The sequence below is a fragment of the Carya illinoinensis genome, chromosome 5, assembly GCF_018687715.1.
Source record: "Carya illinoinensis cultivar Pawnee chromosome 5, C.illinoinensisPawnee_v1, whole genome shotgun sequence".
In the NCBI taxonomy this organism is placed as follows: Eukaryota; Viridiplantae; Streptophyta; class Magnoliopsida; order Fagales; family Juglandaceae; genus Carya; species Carya illinoinensis.
Window position 1 is genome coordinate 9,368,356 of NC_056756.1, and position 21,137 is coordinate 9,389,492.

General features: G+C 35.6%; 2 protein-coding genes across 2 annotated transcripts; both read right to left on the bottom strand.

The window, feature by feature from the left end:
• Positions 1-550: 550 nt before the first annotated feature.
• Positions 551-3,069, bottom strand: LOC122308950 (monooxygenase 2-like). The gene is made up of 6 exons (XM_043122232.1): positions 2,836-3,069; positions 2,611-2,757; positions 2,333-2,401; positions 1,945-2,110; positions 1,451-1,679; positions 551-1,365 (listed from the first exon to the last, which is right to left on the bottom strand). The coding sequence occupies exons 1-6, from the start codon at positions 2,907-2,909 to the stop codon at positions 824-826; spliced, it is 1,227 nt and encodes a 408-aa protein (XP_042978166.1). The 5' UTR covers positions 2,910-3,069; the 3' UTR covers positions 551-823.
• Positions 3,070-13,980: 10,911 nt separating this feature from the next.
• LOC122309190 (monooxygenase 2-like) lies at positions 13,981-16,921 on the bottom strand. Its single transcript, XM_043122572.1, has 6 exons — positions 16,738-16,921; positions 16,472-16,618; positions 16,215-16,286; positions 15,463-15,628; positions 14,843-15,071; positions 13,981-14,694 (listed from the first exon to the last, which is right to left on the bottom strand). The coding sequence occupies exons 1-6, from the start codon at positions 16,812-16,814 to the stop codon at positions 14,129-14,131; spliced, it is 1,257 nt and encodes a 418-aa protein (XP_042978506.1). The 5' UTR covers positions 16,815-16,921; the 3' UTR covers positions 13,981-14,128.
• Between the last annotated feature and the right edge of the window lie 4,216 nt (positions 16,922-21,137).

Consider the following 21,137-nt stretch of genomic DNA (forward strand, 5'->3'; position numbering starts at 1 on the left):
TTTTAGAGAAATTCTATTTACAATTTTGAGTGGAGGTCTGCGTGTAATCTCATTAATAAATGAGGGTAAAAAGAAAAAATTATTATTTTAAAAAAGATATTATTGTAATTTTAAAATTTTTTTAAACATAACTGTATGGATTTGCATAAATAGTCTCCATCTGGGGACTATATGTGAACTAACTTATATTTTTATTTTCCTACTTTCTTTTAACAAACTTATTAAAAATACTTACTTAATTTATTTTTTAAAAAAATAATTCTACTTATCATCTCGTACAAAACATACCACACTTTTTTTTTTTTAATAACAAATATGTAGTATATGGATGATAAGTAAAACAACGTAATTAGTTTATCAAAAATAAAAAATAAAAAATAAAAAATATATAAAATGTGAGATGTGGAATGATGAGAAGCATCTCTTAAAAAAAATAAAAATAAATAAATAAATATCAAAATCTTTCAAACTTTCATTAACCAAACAAACCCATGACTTGGATGTATAAAAGAACAGTATAAACATGATAATGCAAGTCGATATCATGAGGTTTTTTTCCAGTAAGGACGGCACCTTGTAATTTATTAATATACCTTTACTTATGGCAAAGGATTACATTATTACAATTAATTACTCTTTTATCAGTAACATAAACCAAAAAACCCACACGGAATCTAAAAACATTCTGTCTAAGGACACCTTGACGGTTACAAATGAAATCATCCAAAACCAAGGCCTCATAGAGAAGATTACAAATAGTTCCAAACATAGTGAACTCGAAGTGTAGGAAATCCAGCCGAGCACATGTACGAGGTTGCAATATTCAGGAAATGCTGAGCTTTCCACAATCAAAATCAGCCATTTTCAGCATGGAACCTGCCAAGAATCCAACCAATGCTTTATCTCTTAAGAAGTTCATCACTTTCCCGCGACTCTCCTGTATGCAACCAGTAATATAAGACACACTTATGAGCTCAATACTTCTCCATGCCCTCTCTTTGGCATACTTCTTCAACCCCATTTCAATTCTCTTATAGTCATCTTTTTCTTCTGTTTTTTGTGTTGGTTCTTTCAATAAAGCCTCACCAAGACATCTGGCTAAAACAACACCATCTTCCAAGGCAGCACACCCGCCTTGCCCAATGTATGGTAGCAAGGGGTGGAGTGCATCTCCGGCTACACAGACATTGCCTTTGCTAATGTTTCCCCATGGTAGTTCCCAAGGATGTCTGTATCTTAATGGCAATGACATAAAGCTATCCAGCTCAGCGTTTTCAAAGAGAGCCCTTGCTTGATCAGGTAATTTTCCAAGCCTACTCAGCACAATTTGCTTTATTTTAGCTGGATCTTTTTCTTGCTCTTCCTCTACAAGAATAAGAAGACGATCAAATGCAAGCAAATACCAAGTGAAACAAACAAACCAACCTTTCTGCTGGGGTCAAAGCCTAACCTTTGCTGGATGGAGTCCAAGTGACAAACCAGTAAACTGTATTGTCATCAACAGGGATGGCACCGGATCGAATACCTTTTCCAAAGAACTGCATGAACCTAGGCTCGAATCCATGACTACCCTCGAAATCCACGCATCCCCTGATGGCAAATCTCCCTGCAAAAGCCGGTTTCTTGAAGCCAAGCCACTTTGCCACCACTGAGTTCACTCCATCACACCCAACCAACACCTTTCATTCACAATATTGACACCACAATTAAGGCTCAAGTGTTTACACTGATGGACACACGTAGGAGTTACATTCTTATTAAGAGCAGTACAAATAAAATTTACGTTTCCCAAAATAATGATAATGTTCTTGGTATGATACAGCCATCATGCAGGGTAATTCTCCTTTTACACAAAATTGGGCTCTCTTAAGGATCACAAAGCGAGTTATTCTTTAGGCTTTCGCTTAAAAAAAAGAAAAAGAATAGAGGGTACAACAATTTCACCTTGGTTTTGAGGATGGTTCCATCAGCAAGATGCACCAGCTTAAAGAAGCCCGATTCTTCAATACACACTACCTTGGAGGAGAACCTAACGGTGCCAGTTGGGAGTTCTTTCACAAGGGTTTCCAACAGCAACTTCCTTCTCACGCAGCGAACTTCATGTTCTCCGCTGTGCACATCACAGTTCACACCCACCGCCAACCATCAAAGAAACTCAAACATCATTCAACATTAAATGCATCAATTAACATTGGTTCCTGAAAGCAGGTCAAATAAAGGAATTTCCAAGAAAAAAACCAATGTTTTTTGCAGTTGGATGGGTAAGACAATGAGGATACGAGTCATTGATCAGGCAGTGTGCGTGATGACTTCATGTTTACTTCGTACTTACTGTTTCCCTTTGGCCTTAAATGACAACTCTGAAGTTTGAAGTCCCGAAATTGTTGAAGTCGTTAAATTCCTGCACTTATAATTCCAGGACACTAGTAATATTACTTCTCTAAATAAAATCTCCTTCGTAATTTATCAAGCTGTTAGAATTTTTTTTTTTTTTTTGATAGGTAATATCAAGCTGTTAGAAAATTCAGATGGAGTCGGGCCCACAAACTCAATCATCATTCACAGAGAACTATCTGTAATGCAAGGAGGCTATGATAAACTGGGCATTACCCCTGAAGCCGTTTATGATGTTGCCGGAGAAAGTCACCAATGCCTAAGGCATCTAATGCCTTCCAAGCGTTGGTAAATGTCGTCAAGGCATGTCCTGCGACCCTCAAATCATCCGATGATTCCAATACTAAGCTCCGAAAACCCAACCTGCGACATGGTCCGAACAATTACAGACACAGCCCCAGCTTCACACACAATGAAACAAAAGAGAGAGTGAGAGGGTACCTGTGAAGTCCTAAGGATGTTGCGAGACCAGCTACGCCTCCTCCCACAATCACTATTTCTTCAACTACTTCCATGAAGTCTCTGTGTTCAGCTGTTTTGCCACGATGGTCGAGCAGCTTTTTTTACTTTGAAAATGAATTTATTTAGCTCAACAAAACAAGATGGGGAAAAAGATGATAAGGAAAAAGAATAGAATGCAATTCAGACTTGAAAGCAAGAGGCCAAGGAAGGATGGAGGTAAGATTTAATAATTTATAGTCACAAAGTGAAAAGTTGATGACGACAGCCAATACGCTTGCTGCAGAAATATACGTGCACAAGATTCTAACTTGCTTTTGGAGAGTAATTTGAGTTGAATGGGAAGTTAAATAAAATATTAATTTTTAATTTTATTATTATTTTAAAATTTTAAAAAATTAAATTATTTATTTATTTTATATAAAAATTTAATAAAATTATAATAATAAGATGAAATAAAACATTTTTTATATTCAAATAGAGTCTAAATAAAATGTAAAATCTCATGACATATCATTCGGTTATTTAAATGAAAATTTTGGTTGGAAATCCATTGTCTTCTTATTTGAAAAAAAAAAAAAAACAAAAAAGAATATATAAAATAACAAAAGTAAATTACAAAGAGAGATTATGGTGTGTAGGCGGCATGTTGTAATGAACACTTTCATAATAGTAGATTTTGTAGTCTATTGAAACCAAGAGTAAAAATTTCACATTCTCGAACGATATGAGATTTCATATATTACTTATTCTTATTTTTATCATACAGGGTATCACAATCTTCTTTCTTTAAATTTTCGACCTCTTTATCGGGCTAATATATTGTAAGTGACATAGTTCAAATTTCACATTTGTTCATATGACAGGTTTTGATATTATTTATAATACCTCAATAGAAGATCCAAATAACATAATCTATACTCGAAAAAGACTAGTAATCAATAATACATCTGGAGTCCTATTAAAACTTTATAAAGAGCATGAAATTCTTCTTAAATAATATAAGATCTCATACATCACATACCTTATCTTATTCTTATTATGGGCTATCACAATTTCAATCATTTTAACTCTAAAAATCAACAATAAAATCCCGCCAGAAACCAGAAAAATATCTTTCTTGGTTCTGAATAAGAAGGCTGCCTAATAATTTTGATTTGAACCGTATCTACTATCCACATTAGCAGAAATGTTAACGCACTGTTCGGCCTCTAAAGCCTGGTCTTAGTACTTTTCAATGTTTTGGTTTGCACCGCATCCACAATATTGGTGCCATCCATAATATAATTGGAGCAATACATGTTCAAGCAAAACACATATAGAACTTGAACAACCAGTCTTAAAAGACAAGATTAGATCTAGTTCGTCATGTTTTTGACATTTTGCAGTTTACGTATTTCATTCTCCCTAAACTTCCTAAAACCACTTTCTTTCTTAACATTGGCTCCATGGTAAGGTAAAGGATAAAAATAAATACTTTAACCGTAATGAGATTTCGTAAAAATAAACTTATAAATTGGCGTGACTTGATGTAGTACGTTAAATTATAAAATTAATTTTATTATAAAATAAATCTAACGTCTCATATAAAACTATGTCAATTTGTAAACTTATTTTTGTTAAAAATAGAATAGCAAACAAAGATCGAAATTTGTAAATAGTGAGGCGATTGTAAATCTGTCTCACTCAAATATTGAGCTCTGCAAAAGAAAATATGAAAATTTATGTCCTCAGGATACAACACTGCTTATATAGTGTGCAAATTACAAATTCAGAATACTGATCTTAGAATTAACAGATGTAAATAGTAGCAACAGATGCAATATTTCGTTTTGATTTAAATAAAATGATCAGAAAATAACAATCATTAATAACTGTTAAAAACTCAAGAAATGCATCATATTGTTTAATTAAAATAAATCCATCACTTGCGATGATGCATACATGCTAAGTGCATCTAAAGCGTCAATGTGTCGTGTGCAATGCGCGCACATACATGCGTGCATGTGGTTAATGTTTTGTATTAGGTGACACTACCACTGTGTGTCTATCCTTATATTCTATTTTATATATCATGAAACTCATTCACTTATAAACTACTAAAAGTTTAATTGTCTTTTTAATTTGGGACTAACAAAAAATCACATTAGAGACAAACTCTAAAAGATAAGATTTATTTAAAATATTTGAAATAATCCAATATTCTTCCACTTATTTCAAATAATAGATAATTTTATTTATTTTTAAAACTGCTACTATTACAATTATATGTTGACACTTAAATGTAAGTAACTTTTGGGTTGAACTTCTACGTAGTGAATGATTCTCTAAGCTTTATTGATATGATGGTAGATAAAAAATGTCATACCCAGCTCTCTAAGATGAGCCATTTCTCTCCTCTCCATAATCTTTGCCTTTAGTATCCCTTACCTACCAGTCCTGAAACAACCTCACCCTGAACTTCTACATAGTGAATGATTCTCAAAGCTTTATTGATATGATAGTAGACAAAAAAATGTCATACCCAACTCTCTAAGATGAGCCATTTCTCTCCTCCCCGTAGTCTTTGCCTTTACTATCTCTTACCTACCAGCCTTGAACCAACCTCACCCTGATCTAAACCATTGGCTTCTTCTATCTTTTAACTCTCCACCTAAAACTACCCTTCTCCCTTCCTCCTAAACTACCCTTCTCTCAACCATGTCTAAATCCAGACCAAACATTGACCACCTAATAGAACAAACGAAAGCTTTAAGTTGGGATGATATTACGTTGATTCTCGACATGGCCCCAGTTGCTAAGATCTCTAATCATGCATTAGTCGATAAGTTGGTCTCTTCCAAAGCTCTCAACAAATATACCTTTCATTCCACAGTCCGTGCAGTTTGGAGCTTTGTCCCTGGGCTTAACATTGAAGATTTAGGAATCAACACTTTTCTGTTCTCTTTTCCATCTCCCATGGATAAAAACATAATCTTTCACCAAAGGCCTTGGAACTTTAAAGGCTACCATATGGTCCTTAAGGAATGGCCCCCAGGTCTTAGTCTTCAAGAAATTGACCTCTCACACTCGGCCTTTTGGATCCACATTTACGGCCTCCCCCTGGAAATGATGACCAGATAATGTAGAAAAAATCAGAAAAGTTCTGGGATGCCTAATGGATATTGATTAGAATTACCTTCCTAACAAAAGTGCCCGTCAGTTCTTAAGGATCAGGGTAGATATCAATACTGACAAACCCCTCTTCAAAGGCTTTATAGTTTATACTACCTAGAGTGAATAAGAATCCTGCAAAAATCATCTTCAAATATGAATGCATTTCAGAGTTTTGTTACGGATGCGGAAGGTTGGGCCATCTTCGACAAGCATGCCCCATTTTTATTAGTTTAGCAGAGGAATCTTGGTTTGTCCTTGGATGAGAGTAGAGCCCCAAGAAATTCGATGGGTAACCCGACAGGAAGATCCCCTAAGAGAACCCCCCCAACTGGTCTCTAATATAGAGCAAATTCAACAACCCCTCCCTCTCCTACCTCCTATTAGAATCAATGAACTGGTTGAAAACCCAGCACAAACGGGCCAAAAGCCTTTATTAGAAATAGTCCAAAATACCAAAGTGGAGCATCTGAGAAAGGGCAAAGCCATTATCATCAACTCGGATGGAAGAACAAAGAAGGAATACTGCATTAAACACTTGTTCTCGGGCACAACCAGTAGCAACAAAGAAGAAGACGACACTGTTCATTCAATAATCACAGGATCTAATCCATGTAAGCTCTCAGACCCCCCAATTCTGCCACGTGGAGAAGCCCTGAGTAATCTGTCAGACTCAACTTTTCCATTATGGAGAGCTGGAAACAAGTCATTCAGGATAATTATTCTTCTGACTCCCCTGCTGCACCAAACCCAGCAAGTACACCCCATTCCCAACACGTATCCCTCTCGGGGAACAACTCCTCTGACCCCACTGATTAGATGTCCCCCAGTAAGCCAACCTCCCAACTCACAAACCTCGCCGATGCCATCCCGGACTGGAATCTTCTCCATAACTTGTTAGAAACCAAAGCCCTCCCGAATGGGTCTAAACCCACTTCTTCTCTCTTTAACCAAATCATTGTCTAGCTTAACTCGAGTATAGGGCCTAGACTAGAGAATAAGGCCCATTCCGCCCAGTCTACCCCTAAGCCCAACCACAACCTTTTCTTACTAGTTAGTCCATCTGGAAAGGCTATCATAGCCTTTAATTCCTTCCACATCAGCTCAGCCCAACCCTTCTCCCAAGCCCACCCAAATCCTCATCTTGAATCCCCCCCAATCACTTTTTCCCCAATATTCCAAACCCTCAGTAATGCCCAGATGGCTACACCTGTTCCCATCCCTCCCTCCCTCACTCACAAACACTCCAGGTGAGACCACTAAGAAGAGAGAGCTCATCGGACGAGAAGCTTATCCCCCCTCCCCCTATTAAAAAATGTTTTCTCAATTCTGTCATACAGGTAGATACTCAAATCGAGGAAGACTAAGGAGAGCAATATCAGTGGGAAGAACCTCGTCAAACCCGTGAATCACCAGAGCTCCCCAAGGAGTTCTTAAAGCTCAGAAATGATAAATCACGAAGAAAAGCTCTCAAATCATGCACAAAGATCATCCGGTATGCTCCCTACTACAATCAAGAACTCAAAGATGCGGGTAACAAAATACAGACCCAGACTATGAACCTCTTCCCCATGAATCCAACGACTAAGGTGGCAGGGTCTTCACTGCTCCCACAGTCTCCATGAGACTCCTAGTCTGGAACTGCCGAGGTATTGCCAGACCTCATGCTCTCAAATCCCTTAAGGCAAATATCAGGAGTCATAATCCTGATATTATATTTCTATCTGAAACACTTCTAGCCTTTGAAGATACTACTCATTTTGTTAATATTCTGGGTTTCTCTTATTTTGTGCATTCCCCCCATCTGACAAATGAGGGGGTCTTTTATGTTTATATCGCTCAGGTGTGGACTTAGACTTTTTATATATTTCTAGCAATGTAATATCTGTGTTGGTGTACTCTGACCCTCCCCAATCCTCATGGCTTCTGCACTTAGTGTATTGTCCTACTCCTCACAAGAAAAAAAAAAAAAAAAAAAAAAAAACAGAATTTTTGGGACCAACTTAGCAATTTCACGGACTACTTTTGTGGTCCCTCATTAGCCATAGGTGATTTCAATTCAATCATTTCTCAATCTGATAAGTTTGGTGGCAATCCCTTTGCTCATCCGTCTTCCCCCAAACTCCAATTATTCATGGACAGATTTGGATTTGTTGATCTAGAGTTTAATGGCCCGAAATTCACTTGGACTAATAACTGGAATGGATCTCACCTGATCAAAGAAAGGCTCAACAGGGGTATAGCTAACATTCCCTGGTTAAATTTGTTCCCCCAAGCCTCCCTCACAACCCTCCCTAGGGTCACCTCTGATCACTCTCCGATTCTTCTATATAACTCAAACTAGAAAGATTTCTCAAAATCTTTCAAATTTGAGGAGTTTTGGATCTGCGACCCTTCTACCTTTCGCACCATCAAAGATGCTTGGAGTGCTTTAGTTTCGGGAACACCATCCTTCATTTTTTCCCAAAAATTCAAGGCCACAAAGAAAGCCCTGCGCACTTGGAACCACACCACTTTCGGCCACATTTAAACTCAAATCAAGAATCTGAACGAGACTCTTTCCTCCCTCCAAGAACAAGATACCCCTCATTCCTCTACCACTCTTGAAGCCGATCTTAAAGAAAACATCCACGAACTTCCTTGTAGAGAAGACTCTCTTTGGAAGCAAAAGTCCAACGTCTCCTGGATCACCACCCGAGACCTCAATACCAAATTCTTTCATGCTTCCATGGTCATCAGGCGTAGACGTAACTCTATTGATAGCCTAAAAATTGGTAGTAATCTTTGGACTTCTGACCACTCCACTATTATCTCTAAAATCTAAAACCATTTCAAAAATCAGTTTTCATCTTCTCTCCCTCCTCAACCAGATGGCCTCAAAATTCTTTTCCCCTCTAAGATCTCCAAAAGTGATAACAATTTCCTTTGTAGCATTTCCATTGACAAAGAAATCACCCTTACAGTGAAAAAACTTCCCTCTTCCAAAGCCCCTGGCCCAGATGGCTTTACGGGTCTCTTTTACAAAAATTTCTGAGAAGTCATCAAACATGATCTCATTGCGGCGATTAAAAGTTTCTTTACTCAGGGTAAACTTCTTAAGGAACTCAATCATACTAATCTGGTTTTGATTCCCAAAGTTGACAATCTTAAAGAAGTTAGCCAGTTTCGACCCATAAGTCTTTCAAACGTGAGCTACAAAATCATCACAAAAAATTTGGCTAATAGTTTAAAGACAATTCTCCCATCCATCATTCTTCCCTGCCAATCAGCCTTTGTTCCAGGCCGTCTTATCCAGGAAAATACTTTCCTGGCTCAAGAGATATTCCATAACATGAAAAGACGGTTTGGTAGAGTTGCTCATATGGCCATTAAGATTGACATGGCCAAGGCTTTTGATTCCATTGAATTATCATTCTTGCTTTCCATCCTTCACTTTGCGGGCTTCAGTAATCAATGGATCAACTGGATCAGAGAATGTATTTCCATTGTGTCCTACTCTATTATTGTCAATGGTGCCCCCCATGGGTTTTTTCACCCCACCAGAGTAGGGCTGAGCACCGATTCAACCGGAGTCGGATTTGGCCTCCTTCGACTCTGACTCTGACTTTGTCGAAGACCGAATCCGACCTCCAACTCCGACTCTGCTTGCACCCCACTCCGCTCTGACTCTGACTCTGAACCCCAACTCCGACTTCGACTTGTCGAAGCGGAGTTGGAGCGGAGTCGGAGTTGGGCTTTTTTATTGGGCTTTTTTTTAGACTTTTTTTTTGACCTAATTAACATTTTAATTTTACAATTTGCAACTCTAATCGGATTTGGGCTTCTATATTAATTTTTTTTAAAATATGATTTGAGATTTCTAATTTATCTAACCAAAATTATCACATTAGAAAATAAAACTAAATTCAAAATCTATCACTATAAAAAATAAAACTAAATTCAAATGTGCTACCAAAATTAAAAACTAAATTAAAAATAAATACACACATTAAAATTACATAACCAAAATTACAACCTAAAATTAAAAATACATAACCAAAATTAAAACCTAAAATTAAAAATTCATAACCAAAGGTCCAAAATTACAACCTAAAATTAAAAATACATAACCAAAGGTCCAAAAAATGTCATTTTTCAACTTGTGCCTAAAAAAAAAGAACAAAATTAGTAAGGAAATAAGATACTATATAAATTTATAAAAATAAAGAAAGTAAAATTGAAATAAGATATTAGAAACAAGATTGTCAATCCTCTTTATGAAGTATGCTGGCCATAGAATTGGCTAATTTTGCATTAAGATGTTAAAGTATAGGAAATTTAGTATTATATATATATATATTATATTAGTAATACACTAATACTAATACTATTGGTCTATTAATATATAGTAATATTTGTTAACTTATTTACTATGGTCTAATAACTTATAACTAGATAGTCTAGATGTAATAACTAGTAACTAATAATATGTGATAACACTACACTAGTACTAAATTACTAATAGATAATAACTTAAAGATATTAATTTAATATATATAACTAATACTATACTATTATATATATTAGTAATTTACTATATACTAATAGTCTAATACTATTAGTCTATTAGTATATAGTAAATTAGTAATATTTATTAACTTATTTACAATAAGTTTATAACTAATAACTAGTGCTAATTGCTAGTATATTATTGAATTTAACTAATGATGTTACTAACTTACTATATAAGATATAGTTATATAAAATCTATATAATCAATTTGAATTTTTATACATTAGTATTACATGCTATTATAAATTTATTATTTATATATTAGTGTTATATGTTATATTATACATTAGTATTACAATGTTACATGTTATTAAGCATTTTAGTATTTATACATTAATATTACATGTTATTATATTTATATTTATATGATTACTATATAGAAAAAGACATATATTTTTTATAAAATATGTACATTAGCGGAGTGGAGTCGAAGTCGACTCTGACTCCGACTCCCTATTCTGACTCCGACTTTCTACCAGGAAAAAACTCCGACTCCGACTCTGTTTCTACATTAGAGGACTCAGGCAAGAAGATCCTCTATCTCTGTTCCTTTTCATCCTTGGAATGGAAGCTCTGTCTAGACTTATTTCTCATCGGGAATCCCTCAATCAGCTTAAAGGTATTAAACTTGCTAGGGGGTCTTTCCTTAACTCATCTCCTCTTTGCGGATGATCTCTTCTTTTTTGGCTCTGCTAATGAGAATACCGCCAGAGGGTTTTTGAATTGCCTAAATCTTTTCAATTCCTAGTCTGGCCAAACCATTAACCAATGCAAATCTTCCATCCATTTCAGTAAGAACATTACCAGGGATTCTATCATTTTCATTAAGGATTTTTTTAATTTCAAAATCTCTCCCCCCAATTCCAAATATCTTGGTCTTCTTCTTTCGAATGGAAGGGAGAAAAAGAATTTTATGTCTGATTTGTTGGATAGGGTGAGGAATAAACTTCAAGGCTGCAAAACCAAAATCATTTCTCAAGCGACAAAGACTGTCCTCATTAGGGCAGTAGCAAGCACAATTCCCTCTTATTTCATGTCTACTACCATCTTTATGAAAAACCTGGCCCATAACCTAGATACCCTTTTCAGAAGATTTTGGTGGAGTTATCATAATGAGGATTCCAGAAAATTCATTCCAAAATCTTGGAACTCTATTTTTCTTCCAAAATCCATGGGAGGTTTGGGTCTGAAAAGGATGTCTTTTTTCAATTCTGCCTTGGTCACAAAATTTGCCTAGTCTCTCCTTATTGGATCGAATAGTGTTTGGATCAAGGCTATCTCTAACAAATAGCTCCGGAATTGCTCTTTCTTTGAAGTCTCCCAAAAACCCTCGGATTCTTGATTTTGGAAAGGTATTCTTAAACAAAGGGATTTCCTGAAGACTAGTGCTTGCTTTCAAATCAATAACGGTATTTCCACTAATGTTTGGACGGACCCCTGGATTCCCTCCCTCCCTTCTTTGTTGCCCTCAGCTAATTTGAACAACATGAATTTTGAGCCAAACCTCAAAGTCTCAGAACTCACCCTTGAAAAGCCAAGACATTGGAATATTCTCCTTTTAAACACTCTCTTCTCGGAGGATACTACGAGGGAAATTCAAAACATCCCCTTGGCTAACCACAATTTTCATTCCATCCCTAATAGAATTTAGTTACATCATTCGTCAGGTATCTTTTCTATGAAATCTACTTATGCTGCTATGGTTAAAATCACCCCTCCCCTCTAGTCATCCTATTAACTAGAAGTGTTTATGGAAGTTGAATTTGCAAGATAGACTCAAGCACCTCCTTTGGAAAATTTGTCTTAATATTCTTCCTACCAGAACTCTGCTTAACTCGGTCATTCCCCTTGTGGAAGATTCTACTCTATGCCCTTTGTGAAAAACCAAACCTGAAAATCTCTCTCATTTGTTCCTCAATTGTCATTTCTCTAGAATTCTTTGGAGGCAATCCAATTGGCCCATTGACATCTCCTCCTTTGCTAATCAACCCATAGCCAACTGGATTAACATAATCTTAAATCCCTCTGACACTCTCAAAATTTCAAGGGAAGATTGCCATTCCTTTCAGCTATTTGCCACAATTGCTCTGGATACTCTTTGGCTTCATAGGAACAAAATCGTGCACAACCAAATGACCCCTGACCTGTCGGATTATGTTGAGTCTATTAAAAAAACCTTTCATCAACATTTGAAAGCTTGGCACATGAAAAACAATCAGATCCCAGTTATGGAAGAAACCCATCTTGCAGGGTTCTATCTCCTTACCTTTGACGTTGCGGTCAGACAAAGTGGCAGTACCATTGCAACCATATACAGAAACGATAAAGGAGATGTTCTTTTTGCCAAGACAAACTTTATCAGCAACGTGAGCCCCAATCAAGGAGAAGCTTCAGCAGCCCTTATGGCCGTCTCGGAAGCAACAAAATATGACTAGACAAAATCATTTTAGAAGGAGATTCCAATGTGACAATCCTTGTAATCAATCAACCCTCTCTTGTACAAGATTGGCTTCTGAGCCCCATCATCAGCGATATTCACCATCAACTACAGTCCTTCAACTCATGGATAGTAAGGAAAATTTATCGATCTCTTAATCGATACGCGCATAATCTAGCGCAATGGACAGCGGCAATGCAAGCCTTCGGCAATATTCTCTTAATCCAAATACCCCTATCTCTTTTGAGGTTCCATCGTGGGAAAGACCCACCCTCCTTAGTTGTATAATTTCTCTTCTTTCTCCTTTTTCTTTTTTATGGTATTGTACTAAGGATCTTGGTTTCCTTCTATATCAACTACTTGCTTAAAATATATATATATATATATATATATATATATATATATATATATATATATATATGATAGTAGACATGATGTCTTTGAACTATCATATCGTGGGATAAAACCGAAAGAACGACACATATAAGCACATATTTCTATGTTTCACACATATAAGCACATATTTCTATGGTTCTTTAGAGCTGCGCATTAAAAGCCATACGCATTATCCCAACTTCACGAGAGCTATAGGCAATTTACCAAATCCCAACAAAAGCGGCCTGACTTTACACTCACATAGGTAGAGTTCTTCCAGGTGATCCTGCATAAAAAAACACCTTCTATGCGAACTCACTAAGAATTATGCTCAACCTTTCCTTTTCATTGGAGGACTAGCACTAAACAGTAATTTTTTAGTGCTATTACCATCATTAATAAGGCTTTATTTTTTCCATTGAACCTAGAATTTGGAATTCCAAATCGAGGTTGGGTTGCCATCTTTTAGTGATCTATTCCATAAGTCTTAGACCCATCTCAAGCAATGTCTTACGAATCATATCCTTATTTAAGCTCTTTGTTAGAGGATCTGCGAAGTTTGTACTTGACTTTTTATAGTCTATTGTAAAATATCTTTATGGTTATATCACTTCTAAAAAATAAATGATTTTATCATGAAATTTTAAGGTAAAGAGAAATAATAAATTTTTGCTACAAGGGAGAAACAAAGAGGACTTGGTATCTTGCAGCTGCAATTATACAAAGCATATGCATACAGATGCAATTAGGAAGTGCTAATTAATTAAGCTTCCCGCAATCAAAATCAGCCATCTTCATCACCATCCCAGGAATGTATGAAGCCAATATTTTATCCCTTAAGAAGTCCACAAACAGTCCATAGCCCTGCTGGATATAACCAACCATATAAGCTGTAGTAACGAGCTGAATGCTTCTCCACTTCCTCTCTTCAGCATACTTTTTCAAGCCAGCCTCAATCTTCTTGTACTCCTCTCTTTCTCTTTCAGCTCTGTCTTTTGTTGCCCTATTTGGCTCTTTCAGTAGAGCCTCACCAAGACACCTGGCCAAAACAACACCATCTTCCAAGGCAGCACAACCACCTTGGCCAATTTCTGGGGTCATGGGATGGAATGCATCACCGGCCACACATACATTTCCTTTGCTGATATTTCCCCATACAAGCTCCCAGGGATGTCTGTACCTTAATGGGGATAATATGATACGATCCAGTTCATTGTTTTCAATAACAGCCCTTACTTGATCAGGAATTTTTCCTAGCTTGTGCAACACAAATTGCTTCATTTTAGCTGGGTCATCTCCCATCTCTCTCTCTTTATCTGCATTCTCTGCAAGATTATATATGCCAATAGCAAACAAAATGCATTCCATTATTCCACTGTTTTTCTCTTTTTAGGAATTTGTACTTTCTCAACCCAAAAACTGTTTGTAAATCAAAGAATCAAGCAAACACTTCAGTTTGGGAGGATACCTCACCTTGGCTGGAGTGAGTCCATGACAAGAACCAATAGACGGTGTTACCATCACAAGGAAGAAAACCCGATCGAAAACGTTTCCCAAAGAACAGCATGAACCTGTCCCCAAAACTATGCCCGCTCTTGAAATCCACACAGCCCCTTATGGCAGATCTCCTAGAGAAAGCCGGTTTCTTGAATTGAAGCCACTTTGCCACCACTGAGTTCACTCCATCACAACCAATCAATACCTTGATCCATTCACAAAGTTTATACTCTAATAAGGCCTAAGCAGTAAGCAGTTATATCCTAAACACCTAAGATGATTCTAACCATATCATTCAGCCCATACACAACAAAACATGTATTTAGCCCATTCGAATAAATATATATTCGGCCTCACTTCTCAGTATAAATTCAAACGCCCGGCACATAAATAATGGTCCACTACTTATCAATTCTCCCTTAAATGCAATCGGGTCCTCATAGAGAGTTTTTCCTGGGCCCAAGTAATTAGGTTGGTCGGTCGTCCAACAAGACACAGCACCTCTATGAACAAAAGCAAACCACCCTTCGGCTTCTATTTACAAACGATATTACAGTTGAACCACATAATGAACTCAATGTAAATAATGAAATTACCTTGGTTTTGAGAATGGTTCCGTCAGCAAGATGAACAAGCTTATAGAAGCCTGATTCCTCTATAGAAACCACCTTGGAAGAATACCTGACGGTGCCACTTGGGAGCTCCTTTGCGAGGGTTTCCAACAACAGCTGCCTTTGAACACAACGAATTTCGTGGCCTCCACTGCGCATCACACAGCAATTATCAGGGCTGGCTTAAACACATAATATCAAAATAAAATCAGCATTGTGTTTATATCTTGGCCACCTAAGTTTACATATAGCTGAGGTTTTGTACGCGAAAGAAATGATCCGAGATAACAAAAAGAACAAACTTTGGATACCGGAAAAGATATTTATATCATTAAATGATCGTCTTCTTTAGCAGAAAAATAGTTTCTTCATGACTATTCTACTTGAATAGGTTCTGGGGAGGGATCATGACTTTTCTATTGTCCAACTGTTACAGGAGATGAACGCTCTCAGGACATGGAAACCGCTCTCCTCCTGCGCATGACAGCCCAAAACTTTTCAATTGCAGTAAAATTGTAAACAATGTAAATCTATGTGAGTGAGTATAGCTAGGATGGACTTGCTTAGTGTTACCTCATTTCTTTGTACGGTCTCAGAAAGGTTAATGCTGTTTTTTTTTCTTATTAAGTCATACGTTTATACTTAGTAGTTAGTATATATACAAGGTATTTCTTGCATGTCACGGGATAACACAAGTTCTGCCACTGATTTCTAACATTTACGGCGCTGTAACTTACTGTTTTCCTTTGATTTTTGCAAATGTCGCCTTTGACGTTTGAAGACCTGTGATTGTAGATGTAATCACATTCCTGCACAAACATATCTCCTGGTTAGTTACATGTTTTTGCGTGTTCTTATAATGTTTTTGCGTGTATAGGGTCAAATTAGGTTTCTCACTTTTGTCAAAAAAAAAAAAAAGACCAACAATGGTGATGATCATTGGATGAATGAATCAGTAAAACCAAACCAATGTAGAAGTATATATACTGCTTACCCTTGAAGCCGTTGATGATGTTGTCGAATGGAGTCGCCAATGCCAACAGCATCTAAGGCTTTCCAAGCATTTGTATATGCTGTAATGGGAAATCCTGTGTTTCTCATTTTATCCGAGGATTCCAATACTAAGCTTCGAATTCCCAGCCTACAAAATATATAATTATTTATGTTATTATTTAGGATATTGATAATATATAAACATGATATACCTTTCATAATACATGCATGAACATAAAATTAAAAAGAAAGAGAAAGGATACGTACCTGTGAAGTCCCAAGGATGTTGTAAGGCCAGCTATTCCACCTCCCACAATCACAATGTCTAATTCCACTCCCTCCATGATGACAATAAAGCTTTTTTTCTTTTTCTAGATAGGAAGATGGTTGCAAGATAACAGACATATACATCCGCGGGGAAGAGAGTAATGGAAGAGTAGGCTGAATGATGAGGACAAAAGATGAATGATAAGGGCCTCGATCGTCAATAATTTGCCTTTGACGCAACTTTGACTTGCAGTTGCCAGTTGAGTGGTAAGTACTCAGCGAACTATAAATTGTTAAGATATAAATTAAAAAATTCTATATATCATACTATTATCTCACTCGCATCGTATCATATTATTTTGATATGATATATTTATTATTATTAAATCATCATTTATTATATATTTTTTTATTATCAAATGGTGAAAAATACCCCATATCATATATAATAAAATATAAATAAATGATCATATGTCATATAATATTATCCAATTTTAATTTAATTCACTTATTAAATAATAATTTCACAGAAGCTACGACAAAGGCTTTGGAATGTGATCTAGCTTGAAAATACAGTAAGTGTCAGAAACTCATGCGTTATTAAATAACAGAAACAAAGAGATCGATCGATCTGTCAAGGTACGACTAAATATGGTAGGGGCCAGATTTCCATTTTCCACTGCAAGAGCCTTGACATGACAAATACGTACTGACAATTTTATAGGGACCGAGGCATCTCAGAATGTGTTTTCGTGGGCTACATCGAGTACTGTAAAACAACCTTAAAATTTGATTGCAGATGTTCTCTAGATGATGAAATAAATTAGTTGCATTATCTCCTCCCAAAGTTCCAAAGCACCCAACCCTGACCGAGGTAGCCGAAACAGCTGAACCGAACGGTCGTTACCGTGGTAGCTAGCTATGCAATTCTTCTTTTTTGAATGGCCAGTAGCTAGGAGAAGGGTAGAGACTGATGAGTAGGAGGGTCCTACCAATTATAAGATAGTGGGTGATATATATTCAAGCAATATAAGGTGCAAATCTTTTATTAAATAAAGAAAAATAGATCTCACTAAAAATAAAAAATCACTTTTTTTAAGAGATCTAAAATTTTATAAAAGATTTATACAATATTTAGAATTTGTACTTAACATTATTACTATGACAAATAAATATCCATCCTGTCCACAAGGATGACATGGGATCTACCAATGGATCATCCTTCTTCCATTATCCATCTCCAGCTCTCTTCGAGCTAACTATATATAATCATAAGAGAAATACTTTAGACATAAAAAAAATTACATAAAAGTAAATTTATAAACTGACATGACTGACTCGATGTGGTACAATAAATAGTAAAGTTACTTTATTATAAAGTAAATCTAACGAATATCATAAAACCGCATCAGTTTATAAGTTTATTTTTATATAATCTCTTTGTGTACATCGTTATTCTCTAATTATAAATTCTATTCATCATCTTTTATACTACATATTACTTTTATATTTTTTATATTACTTTCCAATTGAAAGAAACAAAAGGAGTGGTAGATGAAAGTGAAACACCGCAAGAAATGTTCTACTTATTATATAGTATTAAACAAAATTATTCAATTGAAATCGTTGTCACGTGCATGCCTTTGGCATCTCGATCTGACAATTATTGTTATTTTTTTAAATGAATCTGACAATCATTAATCCTGTTACCCTGTAACTACAATTTTATATATGCATATACTCATACATCAACTAGTTGTTGCGGAGAAGGGAATAAACTTTTCTTCCTGGCCGCGCAAGGTTCGCCCCACTCAAGGCTCAGACGGACCAACAAATAACCCCACGAGAAAGGAAGGAAAGAGGTAGGCTGGGTTTAGCCCAAGAAGGCCCACACAGGTAAAGGGGATTCTTTTCTGGTAGCTCTATCTTGCTCAAGCTCCTCTTTTATTTCAGTATTCTAATTTTGACATTGGAGGTATCCCATACCGCCCAAGCCTCTCACCTCTAAATCTTGCAGCCCATTCCAGCGGAGCGTCCCGTTGCCCATAATACGAAACACAACATCAATGGTTGCTATATTCAATCATAAGATGGTAATCTTGCCATGTTCCAGCACACAAATTATAATTGACACATATTTGCAATATATAGCAATGACTTTATGGACACATGATTAACCCAAATTGGCATTTCAAGAGGAGGGAATCCAATTGATACCATTCCCAAAGAACTTGATATTTGTAATTTGTAATATGACAGTCAGAGAAGAAGTATATTTGTCAGTAGCCGAAGTTAGAGGCTATACTTCTATAAACGCTTATCATCACAAGGAAGATGACCATATCTTTAAGTTTAAGTACCATTCCCAATTACGAACCGCATGAATTTGTCTCAAACACGTGACTGCGCTTGAAATCTGCACGGCCCCTGTGAGAGTTAGTTTCTTGAATTGCAGCGGCTTTTGCCACCAGTTTTTTTCGAAAAAAAAAATTATACATATAAACTTCATTCTTTTCGCAGTTTCATTCCATTGCGATGAGATGATATTATTCATCCAACTTTTAAATTATTTATTAAAAAATAAAAGATAATCCTAATAAGGTGATAAAAGTGACATTTTATAAAGTGGAATGAAAATTAAATGAGAGTATATTACAATTTCCATAGTAGAGAAATGCTAAAGTTTCCGACTTTGTGAGATTTTTTTTTTTTTAACTTAGTGATTAAGTAAATTTTTTTAATGATGTTGTGAATTTTCTTATTTTTAAAAAAAAACATTTAAGAATATAAAAAAATGAATAAAAAAATCAAAAATAATAAAAAAAAGTAACTAATTCAGTGATAATTCAAGACCCAAATTTAGTGACTGTAACATCGCTCTACATAGTATTACTCAAAAATTTAAAAAAAAAAAAAAAAAACTTCATTTCAAAATAACTGTTCACTTTCACAAAATATCTCATATCATCTCATCTTACTTAATCATTATAACTTTTTCAAATTTACATATAAAATAAAATAATCAATTCAACTTTTTCAAATCTCAATACAAAAATAATATTAAAATAATATATTCTAATAATATTTTATTCAACTTTCAATTTTAATCTCAATTTATCTCATCTCATCTCTAAAAATAAACGATAATACTGAGAGTCTGCGAGTTGACACACATTACATTCAATAAGACCCAACTATCACGTAAGATTGGTGTATCCACCACAGTCTAAGATATCACCTCCACATTACATTCATTCCAAAATCGATTGGCGTGAAGTGACGCAATGGGAGTATCCAATATCCCATCCTCTCTTCTTCCCTTTCACATTGGCAAAGTCTCCAAATTTGTAATATTGTCGCATACTTAACGCTTATTTGGGAGAGGGGCAGCTAGTATAGCTTCTCCCTTTGAATATGATTATAAAGGCTCCTATTCATTGTGGTATGTTGGGTTTGAGTCATAACTATTAATCTCGAGAGAGCAGCCCATCACTGTAATCCCACTAAGGAGCCAACATGCAAATGCCTCCAAGACTTTGATTCATAAATTTTATTAAGATAAGTCATTTCAAACCTATGATCTCAAATCAAAAAAAGGAAGAACGAACTATGCTGCCACCTCGGGGGTTAACGTACTTATGCTTTTATACTATTGATGTAAAGTGCCTTGGAAAAAATACAAGACCCAAATAATTATATTCAAAAAATATATGGGCTTCACTGTCTAATTAGTTAGCCCATTATCAATAAATTTGTACACCCCATTCAATATAAACGTATTCGGCTCACAAGCTAAGAAATGTTTTTCAGTTTCTGGTCTGAAGTGATTGGTACTTGGTCTGCCATCCAACTAGGCAAAGCAGCTATGGTCTATAAGAACAGAGAAAATCACCCCTATAGCTTATATATATATTTAAGTATAGAAAATATTTTAGATATTAAGAGATTTCACAAAAATAAGTTTATAAATGTAATAAATTTAAAATCATAAAAGGTTAATTGAAGTCTCATTGGTTCATACTATTCATGTCCATTTAGAACATGTACTTTGAATAACTTTAGATTTAAAAAATTAGAAGTACGAAAACTTAAAATAATGATTCAACCTGACTTTTAGCTTTGGGCCTTTGGAGACTGAACCCCGGCCCAAATGAAATCAGGATCCTTATCCCTTACAAGAAACAAGTACCATCAAACCACAGGCCTATCGGTAGGCTTGATTACATTTTTGAACAAATTAAAACCATTTATTCCTCAAACAAAACAAAACGACAAATACTTGGTAGTTTGCAGTAGCAATTATACAAAGCATATGTACAGTGGCGGGCCTATGTAATGTTCCAAAATTTTTAAAAAATTCAAAATATATATTATATTTTATTTATAATTTTATAAATATA